Below are 26,389 nucleotides of genomic sequence, written 5' to 3'. Positions count from 1 at the left end.
TAATTTTTTTAAAAGGTTTATTACGGGTAAATACAGATGAACCTAACAATTAGTCAAAATAGATAAGGTGATCTAAATAAAATCATTTCCTGAGAAAATATTTACAGAAATTAAAATTGATGTACCAGGTGATTTTATAAAATTTAATAAAATATGTACACGGAAATTTAACAAGCGAATTTTTGACACGTTACAATACCAGAATATTTTGACATGGTAAATGTCGTAATATTATATTTTATTTTATTTATGAGTTTAACGTATTTTAGTACAAAACGAAAAAAAAGGTAACGTTGCAAAAATTTTTTAGTCAACATTGAAGAGTTAAAAAAAATAAATATAAATTTAATCTTGAAACAATCTCAGATATAAGATGCTTATATTAAGTTAATTAAAGTAAAACTTTACTACATGATTATGCTTCATGCATTTCATGCTATATCAAGCAATTTTAAGCAGATCAAATAACATGCAAATTTTATAAATATATTTTCCCAAATCTTAAAAATATTACTTGCAAAATTAAACATAACAACGCGATCATTCAGAACAAGTAACGAACAATAAATAATGTCACTGCTATAGAAAATAGAAAACTGAATAATGTAATAATTTTACGCATTTGTTGCTTTGAATCAATGGTTTAATATTAAACAAATTAAATAAAAATAAAAATCTTATGCACTCATTATTCGAACGTAGTTAATACACAAGAATAAAATAATCAGTTTATAGATCGGATACCAACATTTAGAATAGTGAATTTAAAAAAAAACAAAAACTTTTTCAGAAAAGTAAAGAAAACTACTACTAAATGACATACATACAATGACAACTGAATAAGTCATTAAAGACGTTATCAAAGAAGTTTAACAAAATAAAGATATATTATGAGCCTGAATGATTACAAACTTGTTGATATTAGATATATAAACTATGTATACTTTTTTTTACCTTATATTATATCCTGTTTTGAATCACCCTATGATGATAACTGACTTAAATTATTTCAGTAATAAATTGATTGAATTTTCTTCGAGAATTCAATCAATTAAAACATTATTAATCAGTAAAAAAAGACTCGACACAAATCCAGTGTTAAGCACCTGCAATAGTATATTATTATACAGTAAGAAAAATAAATCCCACACCCTCATAGGGTAAAAGGAAGGGGAGAAAGAAGGAAAAAATAAATTAAGACAGTTGCCTTATTTTTTGGATTTCTACGAAACAGTAGAAAAATTAAATGAATTTATTATGAATTTGTTATGATTATGAATGATTGAATGGTAAATTTTGTATTTTTAGTGTTTACATGTTTTAAATTTCTTTATTAGCAGGTGACATTATTAGCTGAAGCTCTTTAAAAACATGGCAAGAAACATTGCCTACAGTAACTAATAGGATAATTTATGCAAGTAGTACTTAACATAACCAATATAAGAGAAACGAACTCTTAACTGTCGTTTAGATCCTGTGTGTGCACAAAATGGAAAGGATAAAACATACATTTCAAGAAGCAATAGAATGAGGAAGTACACTGACATGTGCAACATTTTTCAATTATAAAATCAAAAGACAAACAGCTAATACCTGCAAAAAATATATTGGCAAAATATAAGGCAAATATGTAAATTATATAAATATATTACATAATTTAGTATAATAAATTTCGTATTTTATTGTAATTTTACAGCCAATTCTTCTTGTCCATTTTTATTTATAGGAAAATATTGAATTATTGTATGCTACATAAAATTTGTGTAAAATATGTTCATACATACCGAATGTTTTACTGATCATAAACATTGTTTTCTAGAAATCTATAAAGATAATGACTGTGATATTTTATACAGATGAGTCTTAAAAGTGAGAAAATTATTAAAATTATAATACTTACTATTAATACTAGTATCAAGAAATGCCACTTTAAATGTGCCCACGGCAAAAAAACTTATTTTTGCACTAAATAACTATAATATTGTATTTTCTAGAAGCTTCAATACTTTTTAATTTATTTTAAATTCTCATCAAGGCCCATTTGCGTCATGACCCAAATGATAGTAACCTACGCTGCCGAATGAGAATAAAATGCCGTCCATAATGGCTAAAAGCTATTCTGAACATTGCAATGTTAGCCATATGGTGTCCAAATGTACCTAAGAGTGACAATTAGAGTGTAGGTCAGTGTTTCCAATATGGCTGCACAGACGCACATATATGTTTGATGATAAAGTTAAAGGTTTATGTAGGTTTAATACCAATTGCAAGATTAGCTGTTTGTTAATGATATTAGTTTTAGTATGGTTAAATTATAATTCAATATTCCCATGACTAACCTCTTGTAATAGATCCTGGGCAGCAATGGCTTTTAAAACATTCTTTTTACTTGTCTCCTGAACTTCACCCCCCAACATCAACTCATCCAATATAAAGTAGGCTTTCTCAAAGTTGAAGATTATGTCTAACTCACAAACCTAGAAATGGGAAAGAGTATGTATAAACACCCATTTTATTATATATAGTAGAGGATTCGAAATAAGGTCGAACTTCATCTAGCTGTTTATCGGATAAAAATTATTGAGTAGTAATTTAGCATGTTAACAATTACAAAAAACAAGGGGTACACAATATATTTTTGTTCTAACTATAATTAATTAATAATTAAAAAAATACTTTTTTTTAATTTAAAAAAAAATTCGACCCGGGCAAATATTATTTCAGATTTTTTGGATCATTCTAAACAAAAAAAGTCTTTCGTAATTTTTCTCTAAAATTGATCGTTTTAGAGTTATAAACAATTTAAAACTGAAAAAAGAACGAAAGGCTCGAAATTTTCAAGGCTCAAAAAGTTAATTAAAAAATATCATTTTTGTAATCATCAAGTACCTAAATTCAAGTTCAAAGCTTCCTCTATCAGGTCTCGATAACAATTTTAGCCATGTTTTATTCTAAAACATATTTTTTAAATTGTTAATGAGGAAGGTTTCTTATGGGGAGACCGGCATTAACAACTAAAAACAATGTTTCCAAATTAAATAAATATAAAATATTTATCAAGAACTGATAGAATAAGGCGTGAATTTAAATTTTGGTACTTCGTAATTTCAAAAATGATATTTTTTACTTATGTTTTTGAACCTTAAAAATCGTCATCTTTAGTTTTAAATTGTTTATAACTCGAAAACGATCATCATTACATATTTGAACGAACCCTCATTTGACAAAAACTTCACAAGCTGTACACTTATTTTTTCAATAGTTATTGCGAAATTAATTATCCTAATATCCTTATGATCCTAAAACAATAACTTAAAACAAATTACTTGAGCCGCCAAATACAAAACGACGTTATAAATTTGCTGGCTCAAGAAACTGAAAACCAATTAATTATTTGAATTAAAAAAACTTGTTTTTATTCAATAATTCTTGATACTACTCAAGATATTTCAAAACACGATCAGTTTAGATTTATTTTCCGGTATGTAAAAATAACTTGTGATGAAAATGATTTGCCTTCCAAAGCAGAAGTTGTTGAAAGTTTTTTTGGGATTTATTCGCATATTAGACCAAAGTGCAGAAGGTCTTGTAAATAAAATTTTAATTTATACAATCAAAGCACCTTTCCATACACAACTGCAGAGGAAAGGGATATGATGAGGCAAGCGTTATGAGTGGTGCGGAATGGGACGTTTCGATGCCGCCGGTTCATAGCCAGTCCATTTCATCGCCGTCATATCTCGCATTTCCTAGAATTCCTAATTAATACTAAAAATAACTAATAATTGTAACTGTCGAAAATTCGAAAATATATCAGATAGCGATTAATTGACTGGCGATGAATCGGCCGGCATCGGCATCGAACTGGCGGCATCGAAACGGCGGCGATGAAACGTCCTAGACCCGAGTGGTGTAATATTCAGGCGTACAAAGGAGCATAACTGACATTGAAAAAACAGCTGCCTATGTTCATTGTGCATCCCATAATCTGAACCTGGTGTTGAATGATGCCGTTACTGGTGTACAGGAGTTGGTTTTTTACGATATAATTAAGAGATTATATCTTTTTATCTTCACACCTTCACATAACCTTTTAAAAGGTTATGTGAAGCCCGGTGGTCATTCAGACATGATGCTGTTATGGCTTTGCGTCGACAAGTAATGAAATCTTTAACGAAAATGTCCTTTCTATCACGATGAAAAATTAGAAGCTAATGCATTATTAGAGCATATGAATAATTTTGAATTTGCCGTTACTTTACTACAACATTGCTATTAGTCTAAGAGCTGGGAGCGGATTTTGTGCGTGATAAGTAATATGGAAAAACTATACGGGGATATGTTGAATTAGTTGTGTACATGACTTTCACCAACGGCCGGAAACCAGAGTTGGGGCCGAGGGTAGTTATAAGGGGTCAAAGTCGCGGATTTTATTATTTTTTTTTATGACGCTCATGATCGACATAGTGCACCAAAATTTGGAAATAAGTAGGTCATGACGTACCTAAGTAAAATCTCTAGGGGCTCAACGCTGCGTGGCCGACAAAGGGGAGGGGGTAGGGGTGAATATAAAAAATATAAGGGGTTTTTTGCGACGTTCGTGATTGAGATAGTGCACCAAAATTTGGGTATAAGTAGACCATTACATAAATAATTGAAATCCCCAGAGCCGGAAACCAGAGTTGGAGATGAGGGTAGTTATAAGGGGTCAAAGTCGCCGTTTCTATTATTTTTTTTGTGACGCTCATGATCGAGAGGGTGCACTAAAATTTGGGAATAAGTAGGTCATGACGTAACTAAGTAAAATCTCCAGGAGTGGAACGCTGCGTGGTCGACAAAGGGGTGGGGCAGGGGTGAATATAAAAAAATGTAAGGGGTTTTTTGCGACGTTCGTGATTGAGATAGTGCACCAAAATTTGGGAATAAGTGGACCATGACATAACTAAGTAATATCCACAGAAGCGGAAACCAGAGTGGCGGACGAGGGTAGTTATAAGGGGTAAAATTCGCGGTTTTTACTATTTTTTTTTGTGGCGCTCATGATGGAGATAGTGCACCAAAATTTGGGAGTAAGTAGGTTATGACGTAACTAAGTAAAATCTTCAGGGGCGGAACGCTGCTTGGGGTAAAAAGGGGCGGTAGGCAGGGGTGAGTATAAAAATATATGGGGGTTTTTTTGCCGTTCGTGATCGAGATAGTGCACCAAAATTTGGGAATAAGTAGATCACGATATTATTAAGTAAAATCTACAGGGGCGGAACGCTGCGTGGGGGACAAATGTTGTGCCGGGTCATAAAAAAAATAATACACAATGCGACTTTGACCCCTTAAAACTACCCTCATCCCAACTCTGGTTTCCGGCTCTATGGATTTTACTTAGCTAAGTCATGGTCTACTTATTCCCAAATTTTGGTGCACTATCTCAATCTAGCACGTCGAAAAAAACCCCTTATATTTTTTACATTCACACCTACCCCCACCCCTTTATCGGCCACGCAGCGTTCCACCCCTGGAGATTGTACTTAGTTACCTCATGACCTACTTATTCCCAAATTTTGGTGCACTATCTCGATCATGAGCGTCACAAAAAAAAATAATAAAAATGGCGATTTTGACACCTTATAACTACCCTCATCAGCCATCACCCTCAGAGCCGGAAACTCTGGTTTCCGGCTCTGAGGATTTTACTTAGCTATGTTATGGTCTACTTATTCCCAAAATTTGGTGCACTCTCTCAATCACGAACGTCGCAAAAAAACCCCTTATATTTTTTGTATTCACCCCTTGCCTCACCCCTTTGTCGGCCACGCAGCGTGCCACCCCTGGAGATTTTACTTAGTTACGTCATGACCTACTTATTTCCAAATTTTGGTGCACCCTCTCGATCATGAGCGTCACAAAAAAAATAATAAAAACGGCGACTTTGACCCCTTATAACTACCGTCATCTCCAACTCTGGTTTCCGGCTCTGGGGATTTTACTTAGTAATGTCATGATCTACTTATTCCCAAATTTTGGTCCACTATATCAATCATGAACAGCGCAAAAAACCCTTTATATTTTTTATATTCACCCCTACCCCCACCCCTTTGTCGGCCACGCAGCGTTCCGCCTCTAGAGATTTTACTTAGTTACGTCATGACCTACTTATTCCCAAATTTTGGTGCACTATCTCGATCATTAGCGTCATAAAAAAAATAATAAAATCCGCGACTTTGACCCCTTATAACTACCCTCGGCCCCAACTCTGGTTTCCGGCCGTTGGTGAAAGTCATGTACACAACTAATTCAACATATCCCCGTATAGTTTTTCCATATTACTTATCACGCACAAAATCCGCTTCTATCTCTCCGACTATATTAATAGCCCGATCAGGGAACACAAAATTTTACGAAAACCTCCAAAAAAATAAAGGAAGGATGAAAATTTGTGAATAGGTAGTTGAAATTGTCTATTATTATAAAAGAAAATATTTTCTGTGGGGTGAAAAAATATACGTTCAAAAAAAGTCAGAAATTGCATAAAATGACCAATTCTAAGTAACTTTTGTTCTATAGAGTTTTTTCACTAAGTTAATACTTTTCGAGTTATTTGCGAGTGAATATGTTCATTTTTAACAAAAAAAAACATGTGTTTGGACGGTTTTTCGCAGATAACTCAAAAAGTAAGTATTTTAGCGAAAAAAATATTTTATCAAAAATATAGCTTATAAAAAATTGCAAAAATTGTGTATGCATGAGGTTCGTAGACCCAGTAGAAGCAGAGTTGTAGCTAATGAAAAGTAGGTTCTTCTTCGTCAAATTCCAAATCGAATATTTCATTTTGAAATAACCCAAAAATGGAGCTCTTTTCGGGGAAAATTCATTATAACTTTTTTAAAGTGTTTAAAAAAAGGTTTATTTTTGTTTTTAAAAAAAACTTCTAACATTAAAATTAAGTGAGTTACGCTCAAAATATTGTTGGTCTTTTTTATTTTTTGCTCGTTACCGCTTCACAAGCTACTTTACGTATGTATTGTTTAAATTATCTACAGTCGGAAAAATGAAAGAATACCCATGAACGATCACATTTTGTATTTGCTGTCATTTTCTATGACAAACGTTTGTCATTTATAGAAAAAGACAGCAAATATAAAATAAGTGATTGATGTGATCGTTCATGGGTATTCTTTCATTTTTCCGACTGTATAAGATTCATTGGTTCAAAGTGCTCAGTTTTGAAAAAAACATTTTTTTTATTTTGAAAAAAATGGAACTTTTTATGGAGTTAACTTAATACCAAATACCAAAATACCAAAAATTTTGGTAATACCAAAAATCTCAGAGTGATAAAATGTTCGTTTTGCTTTTCTGAATATTTTTGATTTTTTGTTTTCTTGTTGGATAAAAATTGGTTATGCTATGGCTGTTCAAAATTTGCCTAAACTCGTGATTAGTCACTCGTTCAAGCCATTTTAACTACAGCTTTTTCAAAAATAAGCAACATAGATATGTACCATATTTTTGTCGATTTTAAAGCTGCATATGACAGTGTCTTAAGACCAAGTCTCTACAACGCTATGAATGAGTTAGGAATTCCAAAAAAACTCATATATATGATAAAAGTGACAATGGCGACGATGATATCAGCAGTAAAAATTCAAAACGACTCGTCAACCCCATTTGAAATACATAGGGGGTTAAGGCAGGGAGATGCGCTGGGGTGTCAACTTTTTAATGTAGCATCAGAAAAAGTCGTAAGAGACGCTAATATAGATAGTAGGGGAACAATATTCAGTAGATCTGTCCAAATTCTAGCATATGCAGACGACGTGGACATTATAACAAGAGAACAGCAGCAGAACGAATGGGGTTACATATAAATCGAAATAAAACCAAATTCATGGCGACTAACACAAACACAAGAGCTGGAAATGTTGACGCAGATCTAATCATCAATGACCAAAACTTCCACGCGGTCAAAAGTTCATATATCTAGGGACATCGGTTAACCCCAATAATAACACATCAGGGGAAATAAAAAGACGAATAATAACTGCAAACAGGTGTTATCATAGTCTATCAAAGTACTTAGCTAACAAACGTCTGTCTCAAAAAACTCGTATAAGGCTGTATAGAACATTGATAGTCCCCGTTCTCACATATGGATCAGAGGCATGGACGCTAACTAAAACAGATGAATCCGCTCTATCGATTTTTGAAAGAAAGGTGCTACGTAAGATATTCGGAGCGGTCTGTGAGAACGGAATATGGAGGCGTAGATATAACTTTGAACTGCAGAATATCTACAAGCATACGTTTGGTGGAAAAGATATTATCACTATAATTAAGCGAAACCGCCTGCAGTGGGCAGGACATGTAGCCCGGGCCCCTGAATCGAACATGATAAAAAAGATTTTAACAGCGCAACCCGTGGGAATGAGAAGACGAGGTAGACCAAAGCTGAGGTGGATGGACGTGGTAACACAAGATGCCGAGAAGATCGGAGTCGGCAACTGGAAAATGCAAGCGAGGAACACAACAAAATGGCGTAGAAAGCTTAAAAAGGTCGAGGCTCTCTAAGGGCTGTAGCACCAAGATGATGATTTTCAAAAATAAGCACTTTGAACCGATGAAACTTACAGATCATATAAACAATACATAAGCAAAGTAACTTGTCAAGTGGTAATGATAAAATTTATTTGTGATGCTAATTAAGGGGTGATTTTCGCGATTTTTTTTACCAAAAAATAAAAGGGACCAACAACATTTTGAGCGTAACTCATTTACTTTAAATATTAGAAGTTAAAAAAAAAAACAAAAATAAACCTTTTTTAAACACTTTAAAAAAGTTAAAATGAATTTTCCCTGAAAATGCTCCGTTTTTGTGCTATTTCACATTGAAATATTCGATTTGGAATTTGATGAAGAAGAACCTACTTTCCATTAGCTACAACTCTGCTTCTATTGGGTCTACAGACCTCGTGCATACTCTAATTTTTAAATTTTTTATAAGCTATATTTTTGCTAAGAATATTTTTTTTTCAATAACATACTTAGTTTTTGAGTTATCTCCGAAAAACCGTACAAAGGCATGTTTTTTTTTTGTTAAAAATGAACATATTCACTCGCAAATAACTCGAAAAGTATTGATTTAGCGAAAAAACTCTATAGAACAAAAGTTGTTTAGAATTAGTCATTTTATCCAATTCCGGTCTTATTTTGAATGTATATTTTTCACCTTCGAGAGGGGGTTAAATCCCCTCCATTTTTGTAAAATGGAGGGGATGTAGAATTGTAAACTTTTTCTTATATAATAATAGACAATTTCAACTACCTATTCCCAAATTTTCATCCTTCTTTTATTTTTTTTTTGGGTCAGATTGTTCTTTGATCGGGCTATAAATCTAAAATACTTTAAATGAATGAAGTAAAAGACAGACGTACTCTCAATCATTTAATTGTGTACTTCCGACGACCGGTTTCACTCTCTATAGGTTGCAGAGCATCATCAGGTCAACGGTTACAAGTCACTAAATGATTCGGATACTTCGGATTTACTTCATTTAAAATGAACTCTCACATGCAACCCATTCAACATCTAAAATACTTTATTAATCTAACATCAAAACTTTTGCAATCTGAAACGGAGAGTTAACAGTCGCCCTTCAACTTTTTGAAAAAACTCGTGATAATCTTCGAGAAATGAGACATTCGTTTTCCGAAACTTTAGCAGAAGCAGCAGGAATAGCAGACCAGTGAGATATTACACCGGAATTTAAAAATAAACGGATAAAACATAAAAAAATTTTACGATGAGCTCAGCTGCGACAAAAAAATAACTTGTAGCAAAAAAGTTTTAAAGTTAATATTTTAAATGTAAATTTAGATATAATATTGCAACAACTTACTAATAGGTTTGTCGGATTAAGAGACATGTATAATAGGTTTTCATGTCTATTCCCAAAAAATCGATTAACGCTAACTTATAAAGACTTATTAAAGAAAGGCCAAATATGTATTGTCATTTACACATATTTTAGTAATTATACTGTTATTAGTTGTCGTTATGTTTATAATACGGGGGCCCACCAGAGGCGTGCGGTCCATGGAAGCGGGGGAAGCACCGCTTCCCTATACTTCGATATAAGAAAATATATTATTAATTAATATTTAATTATCAACAAATTTTCCTAATCTAAGTAATCTATTATGTAGGCAATACGATCGAAAATATTAAAAATTTATCGCATAAACGAACTCAAATAATAATATACACACAATTTAACGCATCCTATACCAAGGGTCCGTGCCTGTACGGAAGCTCTTTTCAAAATCAGCGCAGTTGATCCATCCTTGTGTTGGCCAGGGGTGGTCAGGGTTTAATGATCGCACCCTCAAGTCATCTTGAGTTCGCGCGAATTTTCTTACCCTGGAAGCGATTCTTTGGTCGCCTTACGGCCAGCATTTACTTAAGTCAGTCGAAATTCGTAGGGTTACGAGGCGACGTTTTTTTTTAATTGTAAATTTTGTGCTGTCGTTTATCTTTTTCTGCAATGGAAGGAACGAGTGGACCGTCCTGCGGATTTATGAACAATATAGACAACTGTTTTTGTATTTGTATTATGTGTAGTTTATTAAAAAAAGGATTTTCAAGTCGAAGTTATCAAGAGAAAGTAGACATTATGAAGTCTGGTAGGTCAAAGGAGCCCATTGATTTGGAGACAAAAGTGGAAAAATCGGCAAAGAAATTTACCAAACATTTCCATGTGGGCTTTTATGAAAAATATGAATGGTTAACTGGCTGCAAAATTGTATCAAAATTATTTTGTTGACCCTGTATTCTTTTTAATACAAGCGAAAAAACACATTGGAACTCGGTCGGCATTACAGATTTAAATAATTTTCACAAAAGTGTAAAGCGACATGTAAATAGTAAGTGCCATTAAAGTGCTACAATTAACGAAAAAACATTCGGGGCATATCGCATTGAACATAGTTTGGACAATCATTTAAATTATTTGGACAAATAAAAATTGATATAACTCTATTTTTTGTGGCTTTTTTCCAAACGTACGGCCCTAGAAAAAATATTGTTCCTAACTCATGCGGAAAGTGTCTTCCCGCACTCCACTGCTTGCCCGAACTCCGCTATCGCGTCGTTCGGGTCAACGGCAGTCTCGTGCGTGAAAGTATTACTTTCCGCACTAGTTAGGAAATAGTATATTGTGCAACAAGTGCAGAAAGGTACTAATTTCTCACGAGTTTGAAAAGTTGCGGTACGAGCGCAAGCGAGTGCCGCAATTCAAACGAGTGAGAAATTACCTTTCTGCACGTGTTTCACACTATACTTTTTCTACAAGCACAGTTATTCCTAAAAATAAAAATCACAATTTCCAAACGACGATTAATTATAATAGGTACCTATGTGACAAATTTTAAACTGTATTTAATTAATACCTACTAATCAATTTAAATTCCTTATACCTAAATAAATTGCACAGAAATCAGTTAAAAAATTAATGCACTGCCTTAGTTTGTTTAAATTTAAACAATTAATACACATTATTGACATTATATTTATGCAATCACGGATTTACACAAAACCTACTTCATTCGACGTCTCTTGCACAGGTTGCTAAATCCTTATTGGTTATTTGATAATTATAAAATGTTTAATAAGAATAAAATTGTAAAATAAAACAGTTGTAACATCCATAATTTAGTTTCTATGCTATAGTTAAATATAATAATTGTCTTATAGGTTATATATTTGTCTAAAGTTTAACCACGGATGTAAACAGAATATAACGTTACTCAGAATGCGGTAGTCCACGGATGTAAACAGAATATAACGTTACTCAGAATGAGGTAGTCAACTGTGCAGAAAAGAACTTTGCGGCACAGAAACGTCACTTTGCGGCACAGAAACGTCACTTTTCTGCACACTAATGTCAAATATCTTATACTGTGAGAAAATATCAAGTTTGCTAACATAAAACCGTGCAGAAAAGTGCACTTTGAATAGTGGTTGTAGAAAAATAACTATTTATTAATTCCACAGTTTTCCGAGGTACCTCAAACAGAATCCAAAACGACTTAATTAAATGTACGGCTGACGTTGTAATGGATCATATTAAAAATGAGATAAAAAAAGCTCCATTTCTTTCAATTGCACTTGATGAAACAACAGATGTAACCAATTTTTGTCAGTTATCCATTGTTGTGCGATATGAGGTTGATGGTATTCCTCAAGAGAGATTTTTAGAATTCGTGAACATAACTGGCGATCGGACTGCAGAGGCTATGTTTCAAATTGTGTGTGATACTATTTCTAATAATAATATAAGCAAGAATGTAATTCCAAGCTTGTCGCTCAGAGCTATGATGGTGCTGCAGTAATGGCTGGTCAGTTAGCAGGTCTTCAAGCTAAAGTAAAGGAACAGTTTAAACATGCAATTTTTGTTCACTGTTTAGCACGCAGACTTAATTTGGTTTTATCTCGAGGCATGGATAATATTAAAGACGTTAAAGTTTTAGAGAGCCCCTATAGCGCATCAGAGTGCTATCGGGGGGAAGGGGTGGATAGTCTGGAGCATTGGGGCGGGGTGGAGTGACGGCCGCTTCTAGGAGTAAATCCTCCTCTCCCCAATGAATTGTATCACCCGAATGTCTTTCTCAAGGTGCGTGCAAGTGTCTCAGGCTGGGTTAAACACTATTGCTTGCTTGCTTGCTTCGTTTTACAGGTAATTTTTTATAGTTTTTGTTTTTAATCCATATAAGTTAACAAGTAGTATAATATTAGGTATATTATATATACCTACTATTTACCTATTAAGTAGGTACATATATACTTATCACATAGTATATATTTTGATCTCGGCCCCCGTAAGAATATAATGTTATACCGAAAATGTCACCGCACGCCACTGGGGCCCACAAAAATTGTCGCGGAGGGGCCCCCCAATCTTCAGCAACGCCACTGTTCTACCTGTTATGATCTATGGAATGAAGACGCTATGATGACACTAGACGATAGATTGAGAACAACACAGATGGCGATCGAACGAGCTATGTTAGGAGTATCTCTGAGGGAACATATACAAAATGAGGACGTGCGAAGAAGGACGAAGGTGGAAGATGTAATTGGAAGAATTGCGCAAATGAAATGGAACTGGGTAGGACACGTGGCACGACAAAACATCGAAAGATGGACGAAAATCATTGTAAATTCGCGAGCACAGTCGTAGTAGAGGAAGACCACAAAAACGATGGCTAGACGACATCAAAGTAAAAAATGGGGAGAAACTGGCACCAAATAGCACAAAACAGAGAAGAATGGAGAACTCATTGTAAGGCCTTTATCCAGGAGTAGATGCAAACAGGCTGAAGAAGAAGACAAAGAAGATGTGTAAAAACCTTTTTTTTAAATAAAAATACACCACCCCACTAATAAATCTAGGGTTGTTGTGGTTAAAAAAACTACAAATTGTTAATTGGTTGAAAGTGCCCAATTTTAAATATTAAATTAACTATACCTACGCGTTAAAAAAATTACTTACACTTCCAAAATATTTATCAAGGAGCTCTACATAACGGTGTATAATTTCCAGGGTTAGGAGTTCATTGTCACATTGTTCAATTGCACAGCAAAAATACAAACTTGCATATCTGAAAAAACACCATATAACAAAACTGTAGTTTTTGGCAATATATTTATTATTAATTACTATTTAGGTTTATGTGCAGTTTAGTAAACTTACAGAGTGCTTTTAGGTTGGTTAGGTTAGGACCCCTTGTAATGTTTCTTAATTTTAGATAGACGCCCTACTATTCACTTAAAGAAAGAATAGAAAGGGATAATAGAAAATAATATAATATATTCAGTGATAAGAAATAGTATTTATCGCCAACCGTCACTAAAGTCATTCATTATTGTACTCATTTGACGTCATTTGCGGCAGTAAAGTAACACTTTATTGTACTGAAAGAAGAATTTTACTTTACCTGCCGCGATTAATCGAGATTGAATGTACGTGGTCGATGACAGTAATCGATTTATCTATTTGAGTTAACTTACAATTTATTTACTTTAGTTATTTAAAAATATTGTATACAATTTGCGATATAATCAAATTTATATCAAAAAGTGAAATTATGTAGTATTTTGCAATTATATTCATATAAAAAATAAATTAAAACTTTACCGATTTAGTAATTATTCAATATTGATAACTTGCAAAAGTTATCTGTCATCACTGTCATGAAATTATTATGACGTTTAAAATTTAAAAAGTTCTTAAATTGTAAGTAAGTGTTAAAACCAATATCAAATGCGATAAAATTTTGTATGCACCACGTCAGTAAAGATTATTTATCGAACTCGTCTGTTATTCGCCTCGCTCGCTATGCTCGCTCTGCTCATAATATCAGACTCGTTCGATAAAGAGTAAAATAAATAGTTAAAATTGTAAAAATCCAACAAGAAAATAGCTTCAGAACAAGATAAAGAGTAACTTTACTGACTTAGTAAATAAATAACTATTATACGTTCTATTCTTTTTATCACGTCATAATTGACGTGACACCGATAATACATTAAATAAATATAATATGGAATTAAAGTATGCATGCATTGTCGTGGACTAAAAGTCACCGACTGGGTCCGAGAACGAACATAATGACACTGACACACGGTTCTTAGACATTACTACGGTTGCCTAAATCGACTAACCAATGAACATTAAGGGTGAGATTACGTCACGAGAGTTTACTGTCATTTGAATCGTAATACGATTTTTCTCGAATCCTGAGAAAACCAAGTAGTTTAGAAAAATTTAAACGCAGGATGCAAGATTACATTATTTCCGAGGGCGGAAAGCCCCTTAGAATAAACAAGCAGATTCTATTGAATGAAATATTTGAAATTAAATATCGCACTTCTCTTTTATTGTCAGCCCTGTAACCTGTAACATTATAGAAGTTTTCAGGGACTTTCAGCCCTCGGTAATAATGTAGTCTTTCATTCAGAGTTTAAATTTTTCAAAAATATTTATTAGTTTCTCAGGATTCGAAACAAATTAATACAATTAAAACACATTGAGAATTTTGACATGCGTCAAAGTTTTGCATTAGGTAACTCAATGTAAAATTCTGAACTGTTGAATTCCAGCTTCCCTAATAATTATTTTACATCAAAAGACATTAGAAACTATTTGAAGAGGATTGAAATCTGTATTGGAAATAACTGTTAAAATTGGTCTACGTAATTAAACATATTCGAAAATTTTGTAAAAATGTAATACATTTTAGTTTTCAGCCCAAACTTAGGCCACACACAATGCAATAATGTTCACATTTTTGAACTGTCAATATTTTTATTTCATCATCTATTGTTTAAAAACAATACAGTTGATAAGATACCCTCAGTTGCGGAGAAAGGACTAATAATATAGATTTTTTTATTCAGTCAATGGTGTGAGCACTGTCAGTTAAATAGTAACGTGTGGCCTTACTTTTACACGCATACATATTGTGGCAAATGTATCATATTTTTCAAAATTTTGGAATGCATTTAAATCGTAGAACAATTTTAACTTTTGATTTTAATAAAGATTTTAATTCTCTACAAGTATTCTCTCATGACTTCTGATGTAGAATAATTAGGGAAGCAGGAATTCAACAATTCAGAATTTTACATTGAGTTTCCTATGGCCCTTTTTACGATTCACCACCCGGTATAAGATAAAATGTGTACTATTTGTCTTATTATTTCATAATAACACAAATAATACACATTATACACAATAACACACATTCAATGATCGAAAATAATTTAAAAATATGGGAATGTAAACTCTTGTGACGTAAAGTCAAAAATATAAGTCTCCCCACCACCGTCGGACAAGACAACCGTAATAAAGTCTAATAACCGTGACACTGACATTACAAAAATTCGCCAAATTTGTCATATTTCGCCGCTACGAATGCTGGCATAGTTTCGTGTATCCCCACCACCATGGTCACGCACGGAGCGAATATGTATTAAGTGTTGTATATATTTACATAATTAAACAAAAAAGACTTAAACAATTAAAAGTTATAAACAATATTTATTTAAATTCTTATTTGTCTGATTCCTTAAAAAATCCTTGACTACATTTTTTGACAATTTTATAGATTGCATTTTGTACATCTAGATATTTTATTGTATGTTATATTAAAATATATTTCTTAACATTTAATTTGTCATAATTCTCTTTGCCTTATCCCTATGCGGGGTCAGCTTCCCTAATTGCATTTCTCCATACATACACTTCTATCTTGGGTCATATCAATATTAATTTCCTTTACCAACATGTCCACCAAATTTTACTCTCCTACTCCTTACAGTAATCTGCACTTCAGCAATTCTTCATATTGGGTGATTAATGTCTTGACATTGAACATGACCACAACATCTTAACCTATGCTCTCTCATTTGGGTATCAATTGCTGCCACACCTAGACTTCCTCTAATATACTCATTTTTAATATTATTCTTTTCTGTCACTCCACTCATCCATCTAAGCATTCTCATTTCTGCCACATGCATTCTTTGTTCCTCTTTCTTTTTCACTGCCTAAAATTCAGTTATGTACATCATAGCCGGTCTTATGGCTGTTTTATAGAATTTTCCCTTCAGCTTCATTGGAATTTTTCTCACACAACACACCGCTCGCTTTCTTACTACTCCCTACTTACCACAATTTGTATCCTTCACCTAGTTCTTTCGCCCTTGTCCTTTCCACCTAGTTTCTTGAATACAAGCAATTTGAACTCTCCTTCGTTTGAGAGCATCCACTAACTCCAGACTCTTACGTGTAAGACTACCAAAATTCCAAGACCCTATCCTGATTTTTCTAACCTGTAATGGTATTCCTCATGAGATAGCATATTTCCTAACATACAGTCATACAAATACACAATTTATGTGTCTTTGTTAATCCCAACTTGAACAATATGAATGAGGCCTGAGAAAAAGATGTACAGATGCCTGATTACATTGGTTACACTATCATCATCATCACTGGCTCGACAACCCTTTCTGGGTCTTGGCCTGTTCCAGGATTCTTCTCCATTCTGATCTGTTTCGTGATTTTTTTCTCCAGTTTTTTATTTTAAGGTTATATCATTTTCTATTTGTTCTAAATATCTCAGCTTTGGTCTTCCTCTTGTTCTTTTTCCTACTGGCATCTGTTTGAATAAGGAGTAAGTAAGGAACATACTGTGGAGCGAGCATGATGCAGTTTTAGATCAACAATATTAATTATATTAATAGTATTATATTTTTGCAATTTTTGAAATTTCTTGCCATTGCCCTTGCCTCGGGAAAAGCCTGGAAATTATTTTCATAATTGAAGACATAAGTGAATAAAGGTCATATGTCACATTTTTTGAGAAACTTGTTTTATTAGGTTTTTGTTCTTCTAATATGTTTTTTTACCTTTTAAAATAACCTATTTTGGGCTAAATAAAATAACAGGAAGGTATTAAAGCAATATGTCCCACTAGATTTTAGAATTCTAGTGGATAAAGGTATTATGTCCAAGATCGAATTTAGACATAATACTTTTATCCATGTGAAATGTGTAAATATGGAGAATTTTTTCTACTACTTTGAAGATTTGCTGACGAACCTCTATTTATGTAAAAAGCAAGCAAACAGTTCAAATCAAAAGGTTAATTTTCGTGTTACGTAAAATGGATAAGAGTGAACGAATTTGGCTTCTATCTCTATAAGACATATATACCTTAATGACTACATGCATTTCAGCAAGTAGATTCAGGAAAAAAAAGGACAGCACATCTGACCACAACTGAATATAGACCAAGAAGGCTGGAAAATAAAACTGGTAGTGTGTGTTTGGAAAAACTGGGAAATTTAAGAGACCGAATAAAATTTGTTCCCAAAGAGTATAGATGGTTTTATGAAAACGCGATAGAGGAAAATAAAAAAAATCCCAAAAAGAAAAGAAGAACCTACTAAAAAATATGTTTTTATTAATTTTACAGTTTGTATTGCAATTTTTTTTGACAATAAATACCCATTTTGATACTTAACTCTTTTATCCACTTAACCCTAACATTTTTTAATTATTTTTACTATGTGGATAAAGGTAATATGTCCACAAAATTTAAAATATTCGGCTAAAAGTATCTTTTTTTAAATTAAATTTAAAGTGTGGAAAAAGTACCTTCAAATACCTGTTTAAAAAAGTGTAGCAATGCAAATTTATAAAACAAATAACTAACTTGAAACAAAAGACACTAAAATGCTCATTACTCAAAACATTATTTTGTGACATATGACCTTTATCCACTTATGTCTTCAATTGTAGGTCCACCGCTAGAGGGCGTAATTGAATATCAAAAATTAAAAAATCAAAATTTTACAAAATTTACCTAATGAAAGGGTCTGTAGAAATCCAATCATCGTATTCTTCATAAAATTCTGCGCATATTCGATTTCACAATTTTAAGTCTACCTCTGCAAATAAGAGGTGGGGGTGAGTGGGAACCTTCTTATGAAAAAATGGCTGTAAGACCGGTTCTGCTAAATCGAATTTTGCGTACTTGGTCTTGTTGAAAACAGCCATTTTTCGTCAATGTAAGTGTCTTATTTTCGAAATAGCCTAATAAGTAATATGCAAGCTAGGAAGCGATATTTAATTATTTTTAGAAATCTAGTTTTTTTTCAAAAATATTAAATACAAGTATGTATTTTTAATGCTGGCTTAGAAAATTAGACCAAATTAGCAACATAATACCGAAAACCGCATGTCAATACCTTTTTTCTATCTTGAGATATCTTAAGAAATGTGTAAAATTTAAACATAACTGTGACTGTCACCGGTAAACGAGGTTAAGGAAAAGTAGTGTGCTATGGAAAAAACAAATAAACATTTTCCAGATGTAAACGTGTATAATTAATTAAAACAACAATAAGACAAACAACTCTATAAAATATAACAAAGAAATAAAAGCAACTACTTACTTAGTCTTAGTGACTGCCCAAATGTTCAAATTGTTGACCATCATTTTCAATGCAAGCATTATTTACTCTTTCAAGAGTAGATTGAATAGCAACAGATTTAACTGTTTTAGACTTTCATTTATGGGGACGGATTAAAGACCTTGTTTTTGCTGATAGGCCCACTACGCGAGAAAACATGATCTAGAATCTAAAGAATACGAAACGAAATTCAAAGCATTGCGAAAGCAGAAATTAAGCCTGCTGTTCAATCTACTCTTGAAAGAGTAAATGCTTGTATCGAAAATGATGGGCAACAATTTGAGCATTTAGGTCGTCACTATGTAGTTGCTTTTATTTCTTTGTAATATTTTATAGTGTTGTTTGTCTTATTGTTGTTTTAATTAACTATATACGTTTACATCTGGAAAATGTTTCTTTGTTTTTTTCCATAGCACACTACTTTTCCCTAACTTCGTTTACCGGTGACATTAACAGTTGTTTAAAATTTACATGTTTCTTAAGATATCTCGAGATAGAAAAAAGGTATCGATATGCGGTTTTCGGTATTATGTTGCTCATTTGTTCTAATTTTGTACTTCAGGATTAAAAATGCATACTTGTATTTAATATTCTCCAAAGAAAACTAGATTTCCGAAAATAATTAAATATTGCCTCTTAGCTGGCATATTACTTATTAGGCTATTTCGAAAATAAGACTCTTACATTGACGAAAAAGAGCTGTTTTCAACAAGACCAAGTATGCAAAATTCGATTTAGCAGAACCGGACTTACAGCCATTTTTTCATAAGAAGGTTCCCACTCACCCCCACCTCCATTTTGCAAAGTAGACTTAAAATTGTGAAATCAAATATGCGCAGAATTTTATAAAGAATATGATGATTGGATTTCCAGTGCCCTTTCATGAGGAAAATTTTGTAAAATTTAGATTTTTTTAATTTTTGATATTCAATTATGCCCTCTAGCGGTGGTCCTACAATTATGAAAATAATTTCCAGGCTTTTCCCAAGGCAACTTTTGTTATAAATATTTTTTTCTTAAAGCTGTACTATAAATGGTTCCTGAGATATGGCCGAGAGCCATTCTTATTGGGACACCTGGTACAGTGATGAAGTTTCAATACAGACCTATTATTTATTTATTTTCAACGGGCTGCAGCCCAAGAAGATTACAAGTTTATGATATATTCCAATATACATAATACGTGTGTCAATAATTAAAATACAATAAAATAGTAATAATAAAACAATAATACCATAAAATATAAACATCACAAACAGATTTACATATCTATTAGATTGTAACTATTATTGACTATTAGATTGTATATATTTCATTTTATATGTTCTAGTTAATGGAAAATTATTGTAAAACACAAACAATGCATCTATTTTTAACTCTAAAAAAGATAATAACAGGGCACACATTTATGTCTCTTGGAGATGATTTCCCCATAAGCGAAAGAAATGCTTCGAGAATATTTGCAAAATATGTTCCATTAATTAGTTAATACTTAAGATCTTGTATTTTTAATCCCCAAGTTAGTTCAATTAAATTAAACTTACCCTTAGCATTTGAACTAAAGACGATTAAAATGTGCTATACAATCCCCAGAATAACCTAATCACTTTGTTTTGAAAAACCCTCGTGAGTAATAATAGTACTTATGCTTTGCAAAACTTTGAAACACGCATTTTGAAACTAAATAAACTGATTGTAGAACTATACAAGAATACAAATACTACCTGGTAATTTCCAATTAAATACGATTAAATGTAATATACAAGTCCCGTAATACTCTAATCGCATTTATGTCGACTCGTAGCATAGCCCGCTTACTTGTGGTCCGTGACGTCAGACCAATAGATGGATGTTCAAGCGCCTACTAAGAAATTTGAATTTCATAGCATTTTCAAAGCCTTCTAATAAACGTATGGGTTAAAAATATTTGTTTTTTTGCATGCAAGCGTTTTAAGATCATGTTACCTTATGTTTTTTAATAATATTTTAATATTTAAAAATGTATGCAAGTTCCCTATTCCGGAAATAACTTTAAACAAAAAATTAAGTCTGCTGACAATCTACGGTTTGCTAGAGATGTGAGTTTCAGAAGATTTTGTAATTCTGTGTAACTATATGTACCTCCAAGTTTAAATGCAATATATCTAAAGAATTTATGCTGAACTGATTCCAGTCGTTTAACTGAATCGTAATTCGACAAGTAATTAGATGATTGTGGTAAATGAGATTTCAAATTGTCGATTTTCCACTTATGAAGCCATGTTGCTGATCAATGAATAATTTTTTGCAATACCAAGATAATTTTTGAGCAATTAATTTATCAAGCAATTTCGGAACTGCTGACTGGATCGAAACTGGTCTGTAGACAGACAGACAGACAGAAAATTTATTGTTTTTAAAAATGAGTTTACATTTATAAAACACAACTTGGTATAGTACAAACACAGTACAAGATACATTAAAATACTAACTATAAAATAACATTTACAATATTATTTTCTCTTGGATTTACTTGACTAAAAAAGAGTCTGGTCTATCTTCTCCAGTTGACAGACCTCTATTGTGATGCAATCGATCTAAAAATCTTCTTCCTAATCTAAAGTTAAATTGTTCAATGCCAATTTTTTTCGGCCAAAAAGCAGGATTGTAAATTTCTTCCCTTAAGTCAGGTAGTACATCTATCATGAAACATTGATTATCCCTTCTTTTCTGGTCAGTTGGTAACAATTTTACTTGTATATCCTCGCAGTTTCTCTTAGTTATTATGAAACTCTTGATGTGGTCTGCATTTACACTATCCGGAACTTTTGAGATGAATAGCCAAAATTTTTTGTCTGGTTTTTCGGATTTTTCATGGATATCCTTATCACCAATTCCAGTTCCCATTATTTTCTTGAGTCTTTTTGTCACAATCTGATATCCTTCATCGTTTGTTTTATTCTCTGAACTCCCCATTGTGATATGATTAAGATTCATTTTTGTGCTTTCCTCATTTTCAACAGGTAAATTTGTAATGTAGTCACATTGTTTGGTTTGAATATCCATTAATTGTGCATTTAATTCGTTTATAGTAATTTTTGAATTGCCCTGTATATTAGAATTCCTTTCAACATGTTTGGTGTTTTTATCATTAAAATTTTTATTTGAGTCAGTTTCATTGTTTGTTTTGTATTTATAATTAGTTGACTGGACACTGGCTGTCTTATCTTCATTACCTTGAGTTTTTATTAAACCCTCATTAGCAGTTTTGTTGGGTTTTTGTGAGATTTTGGTTCTGGTTATTTCTGATTTCAATAAATTTAATTTTTCTAGCAAATGTTCATTGTTTGATTTTAATAGATTATTGTTATCTAATAATAAGTTGTACTTATCATCTTTTTCAGCTAACAGCCTTTTTAACCACAGATTTTCTATTGCTATGGCACTAAATGATTCGATGGGTTGTTCACCACTATTTTGGCAACAGATTACACGCGAATCCCCTATCTTGAAGAATTTCACTTTGTTTTTCACAGCACATGAGATATGATAACTATTTCCACATACTATACCAACGAGTGTTTTATTAGGCTTTGTTTGACAACATTTAAATGTATTCTCTTCAAAATCTACCTCTTTTACTATAGAGAGAGGTGACGGCACATTTTTACTTTCCGCCATCTTGGATGAATATGAGGTATAACGATGCTCATAACTATTTAGGTAAAATTCAGTGTGATGTATTCTTCACAGTTATGAAATAGTTAGTCCTTCAACGTTATATTAGAAATAACATTTGAGGAACAAAGTCTGAAGTAACAAAGAGAACCTTATGTAGAAATAGTACAAGTTGGAGTAACTGTAATTTCATATATCTTGTTTCAAACCACTTTTGTGAATTGGCATAACATAATTGTTTTTCCAGAAGTTAGGACATTGTTAAGTTTCAAGAGAACAATTAAATAATATTTGCAAAGGCTTCGACAAGGAATAAATACAGCGTTTTAAAAGAAATGAAGGAATGCCATCAGGACCAGAGCTCAATTTATCTTTTAGAGAACAAATTCCAGTAAAAATCTCTTCAAGGTTAAACGATATGAATGGAATGTCAACAAGAGTTGGGTGTAAAAGAGAAGTTATTCAAATTAACATTATCGTTAGAGTAGTTGTTTGCAAAGTACTTTGCAAACAATGTGGTGATAGATTTACCACTGAAACCTTCTTTGTTGTCGAAAGACATAAAATCTGGTGTATCAATATTTTTGTTAACTGAATTAAAGTAAGACCAAAATTGTTGCGGATTATTTGATACAGATGAGTTGATGTTATTAATATAATTCATGTAGGAGGTTTGAGAAATAGTTTTGCAAATTTGTCTTAAATTAGAGAATTCTAGATAGTCACTGTAACTAGGTTTGTTTATATTTTAAGTGTGCTCTCTTTTTTTGCCATGTGAGTTGTTTTAATTCACCTGTAAACCATACTGGATATGTAGATATTTGTCTACGTTTTAACCGAACAAACAAATGAATTGCCATATTCAGTAATTAATAAAAATTATGCACAGAGCTATTAATGTCATTGCTGTTTAGTATAACATTCCAATCTATAGGGGATAAGTAATTATTTAAAGCCCTATAATCCGCCTTCTTAAAATCAAAGTAGTATTCTGCATAACACAGAGGTTTTATATTGTTAAAAAAATATAGCCTACCCTCAATAGCCACATGATGATAATTATTTGGTAGGAGTAGATCATTTGCTCTTTCTAACTTAACGGATAAAGGACAATCAGTAAAAATTAAATCTAAATATGTAAGCATTTACCTGCCTAAATATGTAAGCATCCTGTATACCTACCTTTTGTAAACAATTTTTAAGTCTCTCCACTCCAGAAAACTACACATTTTAGGTTTTCTAGCTAAAATAGTTGTGATTAATTCTCTTGTAATTTTTTTCTTGAGCTTGTCTGGATGAGCCACATACCATTTTTGTAACCTTAGTTTACCTTGTCTACTGAATAATAACATGAATTGCATCTAAAAATAAACAATTAGAACTACAAATAATAATTAAATGGATATCCTACCATCCTGAAAACTAGGTATATGGTATATTTATTTTTTTAATAACTTTTTTCATCCAACTTATCTAAAATAACATAATAGAATAAACCTATAAATTGGTTTTGGTCATTTATGAAAAAAAATATAAAGTGGCAAGTGGCAAAATAAATGTTAGTGTCATATGTCACACGTCGACAAGTCACAGTTAAAGCGGGCTCACACGACACGTGTACTTGGCAAGTACAAAATGATTGGCCTACTTGGCAAGCCCTACGGTTAAGTGCACTTTACATCAACAATAAATTGAATAAGGTCCGCTTGCCACTATGCTAAATTTAGTACTGAAATTAGTACTAAAAATATTGTATCTACAAATTAGATGCGCGCGCCGATTTAGTACTAAAAATTAAAACATGTTCTAAGGTCCGCTTGCCACTATGCTAAATTTAGTACTGAAATTAGTACTAAAAATATTGTAATCTACAAATTAGATGCGCGCGCTGATTTAGTACTAAAAATTAAAACATGTTCTAATTTCTTGTACTGAAATTGACACAATATTAAAAAGTGAGGTTGTATTGTATATTAGGTACTTTTGTTTTGTTTATAGGTACATAATAATAATAGTGATTTCAACTTTCAACATGTGGAGCCAAAGGCAGATTGAAACATTAATAGAGTTTTACAAATCGAATCAATGATCAATGTTTGTATGTGCCAAAGCACCCTCTCTTTAAGAATAGGAACGCAGGAATTAAAGTTTTGGAAGAAATAAAGGCAGAATTAGCCAAACTAGGTGTGGATATATCTGTAGCAGAAATAAAAGCCAAGTTTGCCAGTTTTGCAAAAATACTTCTTCCCATCTTTTATTGTTAATAAGTTAATGGATTTCAACTTGCAATATCAATTAGTAAAGCTACTATCTATGAACCTTGAGTAAAGCTCATGTAAATTTAGTAGAGCGCATGCCTATATGCTGATTACAATTCGTATAGTTGCAAACACAAACTTGGCACAAACTGACATTTTTCATACTAAATCGACTCGCGCAACTAACCAATATTTTTAGTACTGAAATCAGTACTGAAATTAGTATAATGGCAAACGGGTCTAATTTCTTGTACTGAAATTGACACAATATTAAAAAGTGAGGTTGTATTGTATATTAGGTACTTTTGTTTTTTTTATAGGTACATAATAATAATAGTGATTTCAACTTTCAACATGTGGAGAAAAAGGCAGATTGAAACATTAATAGAGTTTTACAAATCGAATCAATGATCAATGTTTGTATGTGCCAAAGCACCCTCTCTATAGAATAGGAACGCACGAATTAAAGTTTTGGAAGAAATAAAGGCAGAATTAGCCAAACTAGGTGTGGATATATCTCTAATAGCAGAAATAAAAGCCAAGTTTGCCAGTTTTGCAAAAATACTTCTTCCCATCTTTTATTAGAGAGTTATCAAGTAACTCTACGAGAATACGGTAACGTTATAAATAACATCTAAAGTATACAGTAAAATAGCGTTACCGTATTCTCCTAGGGTTACTTGATAACTCTCTATTGTTAATAAGTTAATGGCTTGCAACTTGCAATCTCAATTAGTAAAGCTCCTATCTATGAACCTTGAGTAAAGCTCATGTAAATTTAGTAGGTAGAGCGCATGCCTATATGCTGATTACAATTCGGATAGTTGCAAACACAAACTTGGCACAAACTGACTTTTTCATGCTAAATCGACTCGCGCAACTAACCAATATTTTTAGTACTGAAATTAGTATAATGGCAAACGGGTCTAAGAAATTGACAAAGTTATTCAAGGTCAAATTTGGCTTATACAAAACACAATTCTACATCCAATTTTGCCGTGAATAAAAAGAAAATTGACAAAATAAAACATATCCAATTGTTCTATTTCATCAAATTCCTTCATTTTCTTTTACAAACATACATTTTGTACTCGTCAAATTTGGCCTTGAATAACTTTGTCAATTTCTAATTTATTGTTGATGTAAAGTGGACATTACCCATGTTACACCTCGATGCACAGAGCGGCCCATAGCTAGCCTAATCTACAGGTTATTATTTATGACTGTGTTGGCTCTTTCGTTTGACATATATGTAATGTTTGTGTTTGACCGTTTGACTAAAGGGTCGTTTAAACACAGCGATAAATCAAACAACTTATCAAGGTCAATCGAGTTGTTGCAACTTATCATTGTGTGTAAACGGTGCATCGCACAACTTATCAAAGTTGGAGTTGGGTTGAAGGTGGTATCGCATTGAATCGCAGCGTCTAAACAGTGTTTC

At 32.5% G+C, this 26,389-nt stretch overlaps 1 protein-coding gene across 3 annotated transcripts in view; it reads right to left on the bottom strand.

The window, feature by feature from the left end:
• Positions 1–24,266, bottom strand: part of LOC114330071 (AP-1 complex subunit sigma-2) — a 72,567-nt gene extending 48,301 nt beyond the window's left edge. For 2 of the 3 annotated variants that reach the window (XM_028279379.2, XM_028279381.2), the window contains exons 1-4: positions 24,102–24,266; positions 23,873–24,051; positions 13,542–13,650; positions 2,340–2,477 (exon numbers count right to left, since the gene is read on the bottom strand). In XM_028279379.2, coding sequence (XP_028135180.1) covers positions 2,340–2,477; positions 13,542–13,650; positions 23,873–24,051; positions 24,102–24,104 — 429 coding nt within the window. In that variant the 5' untranslated portion in view covers positions 24,105–24,266. Of the gene's footprint in view, positions 1–1,454; positions 1,475–2,339; positions 2,478–13,541; positions 13,651–23,872; positions 24,052–24,101 lie in introns of all 3 variants that reach the window. The other variant, XM_028279382.2, reaches the window with a different exon arrangement.
• Positions 24,267–26,389: the final 2,123 nt, after the last annotated feature.

Source organism: Diabrotica virgifera, chromosome 2, assembly GCF_917563875.1.
Source record: "Diabrotica virgifera virgifera chromosome 2, PGI_DIABVI_V3a".
Classification (NCBI taxonomy): domain Eukaryota; kingdom Metazoa; phylum Arthropoda; class Insecta; order Coleoptera; family Chrysomelidae; genus Diabrotica; species Diabrotica virgifera.
Note: the sequence above shows the minus strand (reverse complement) of the source record. Positions and strands in the feature narration are given on the sequence as shown.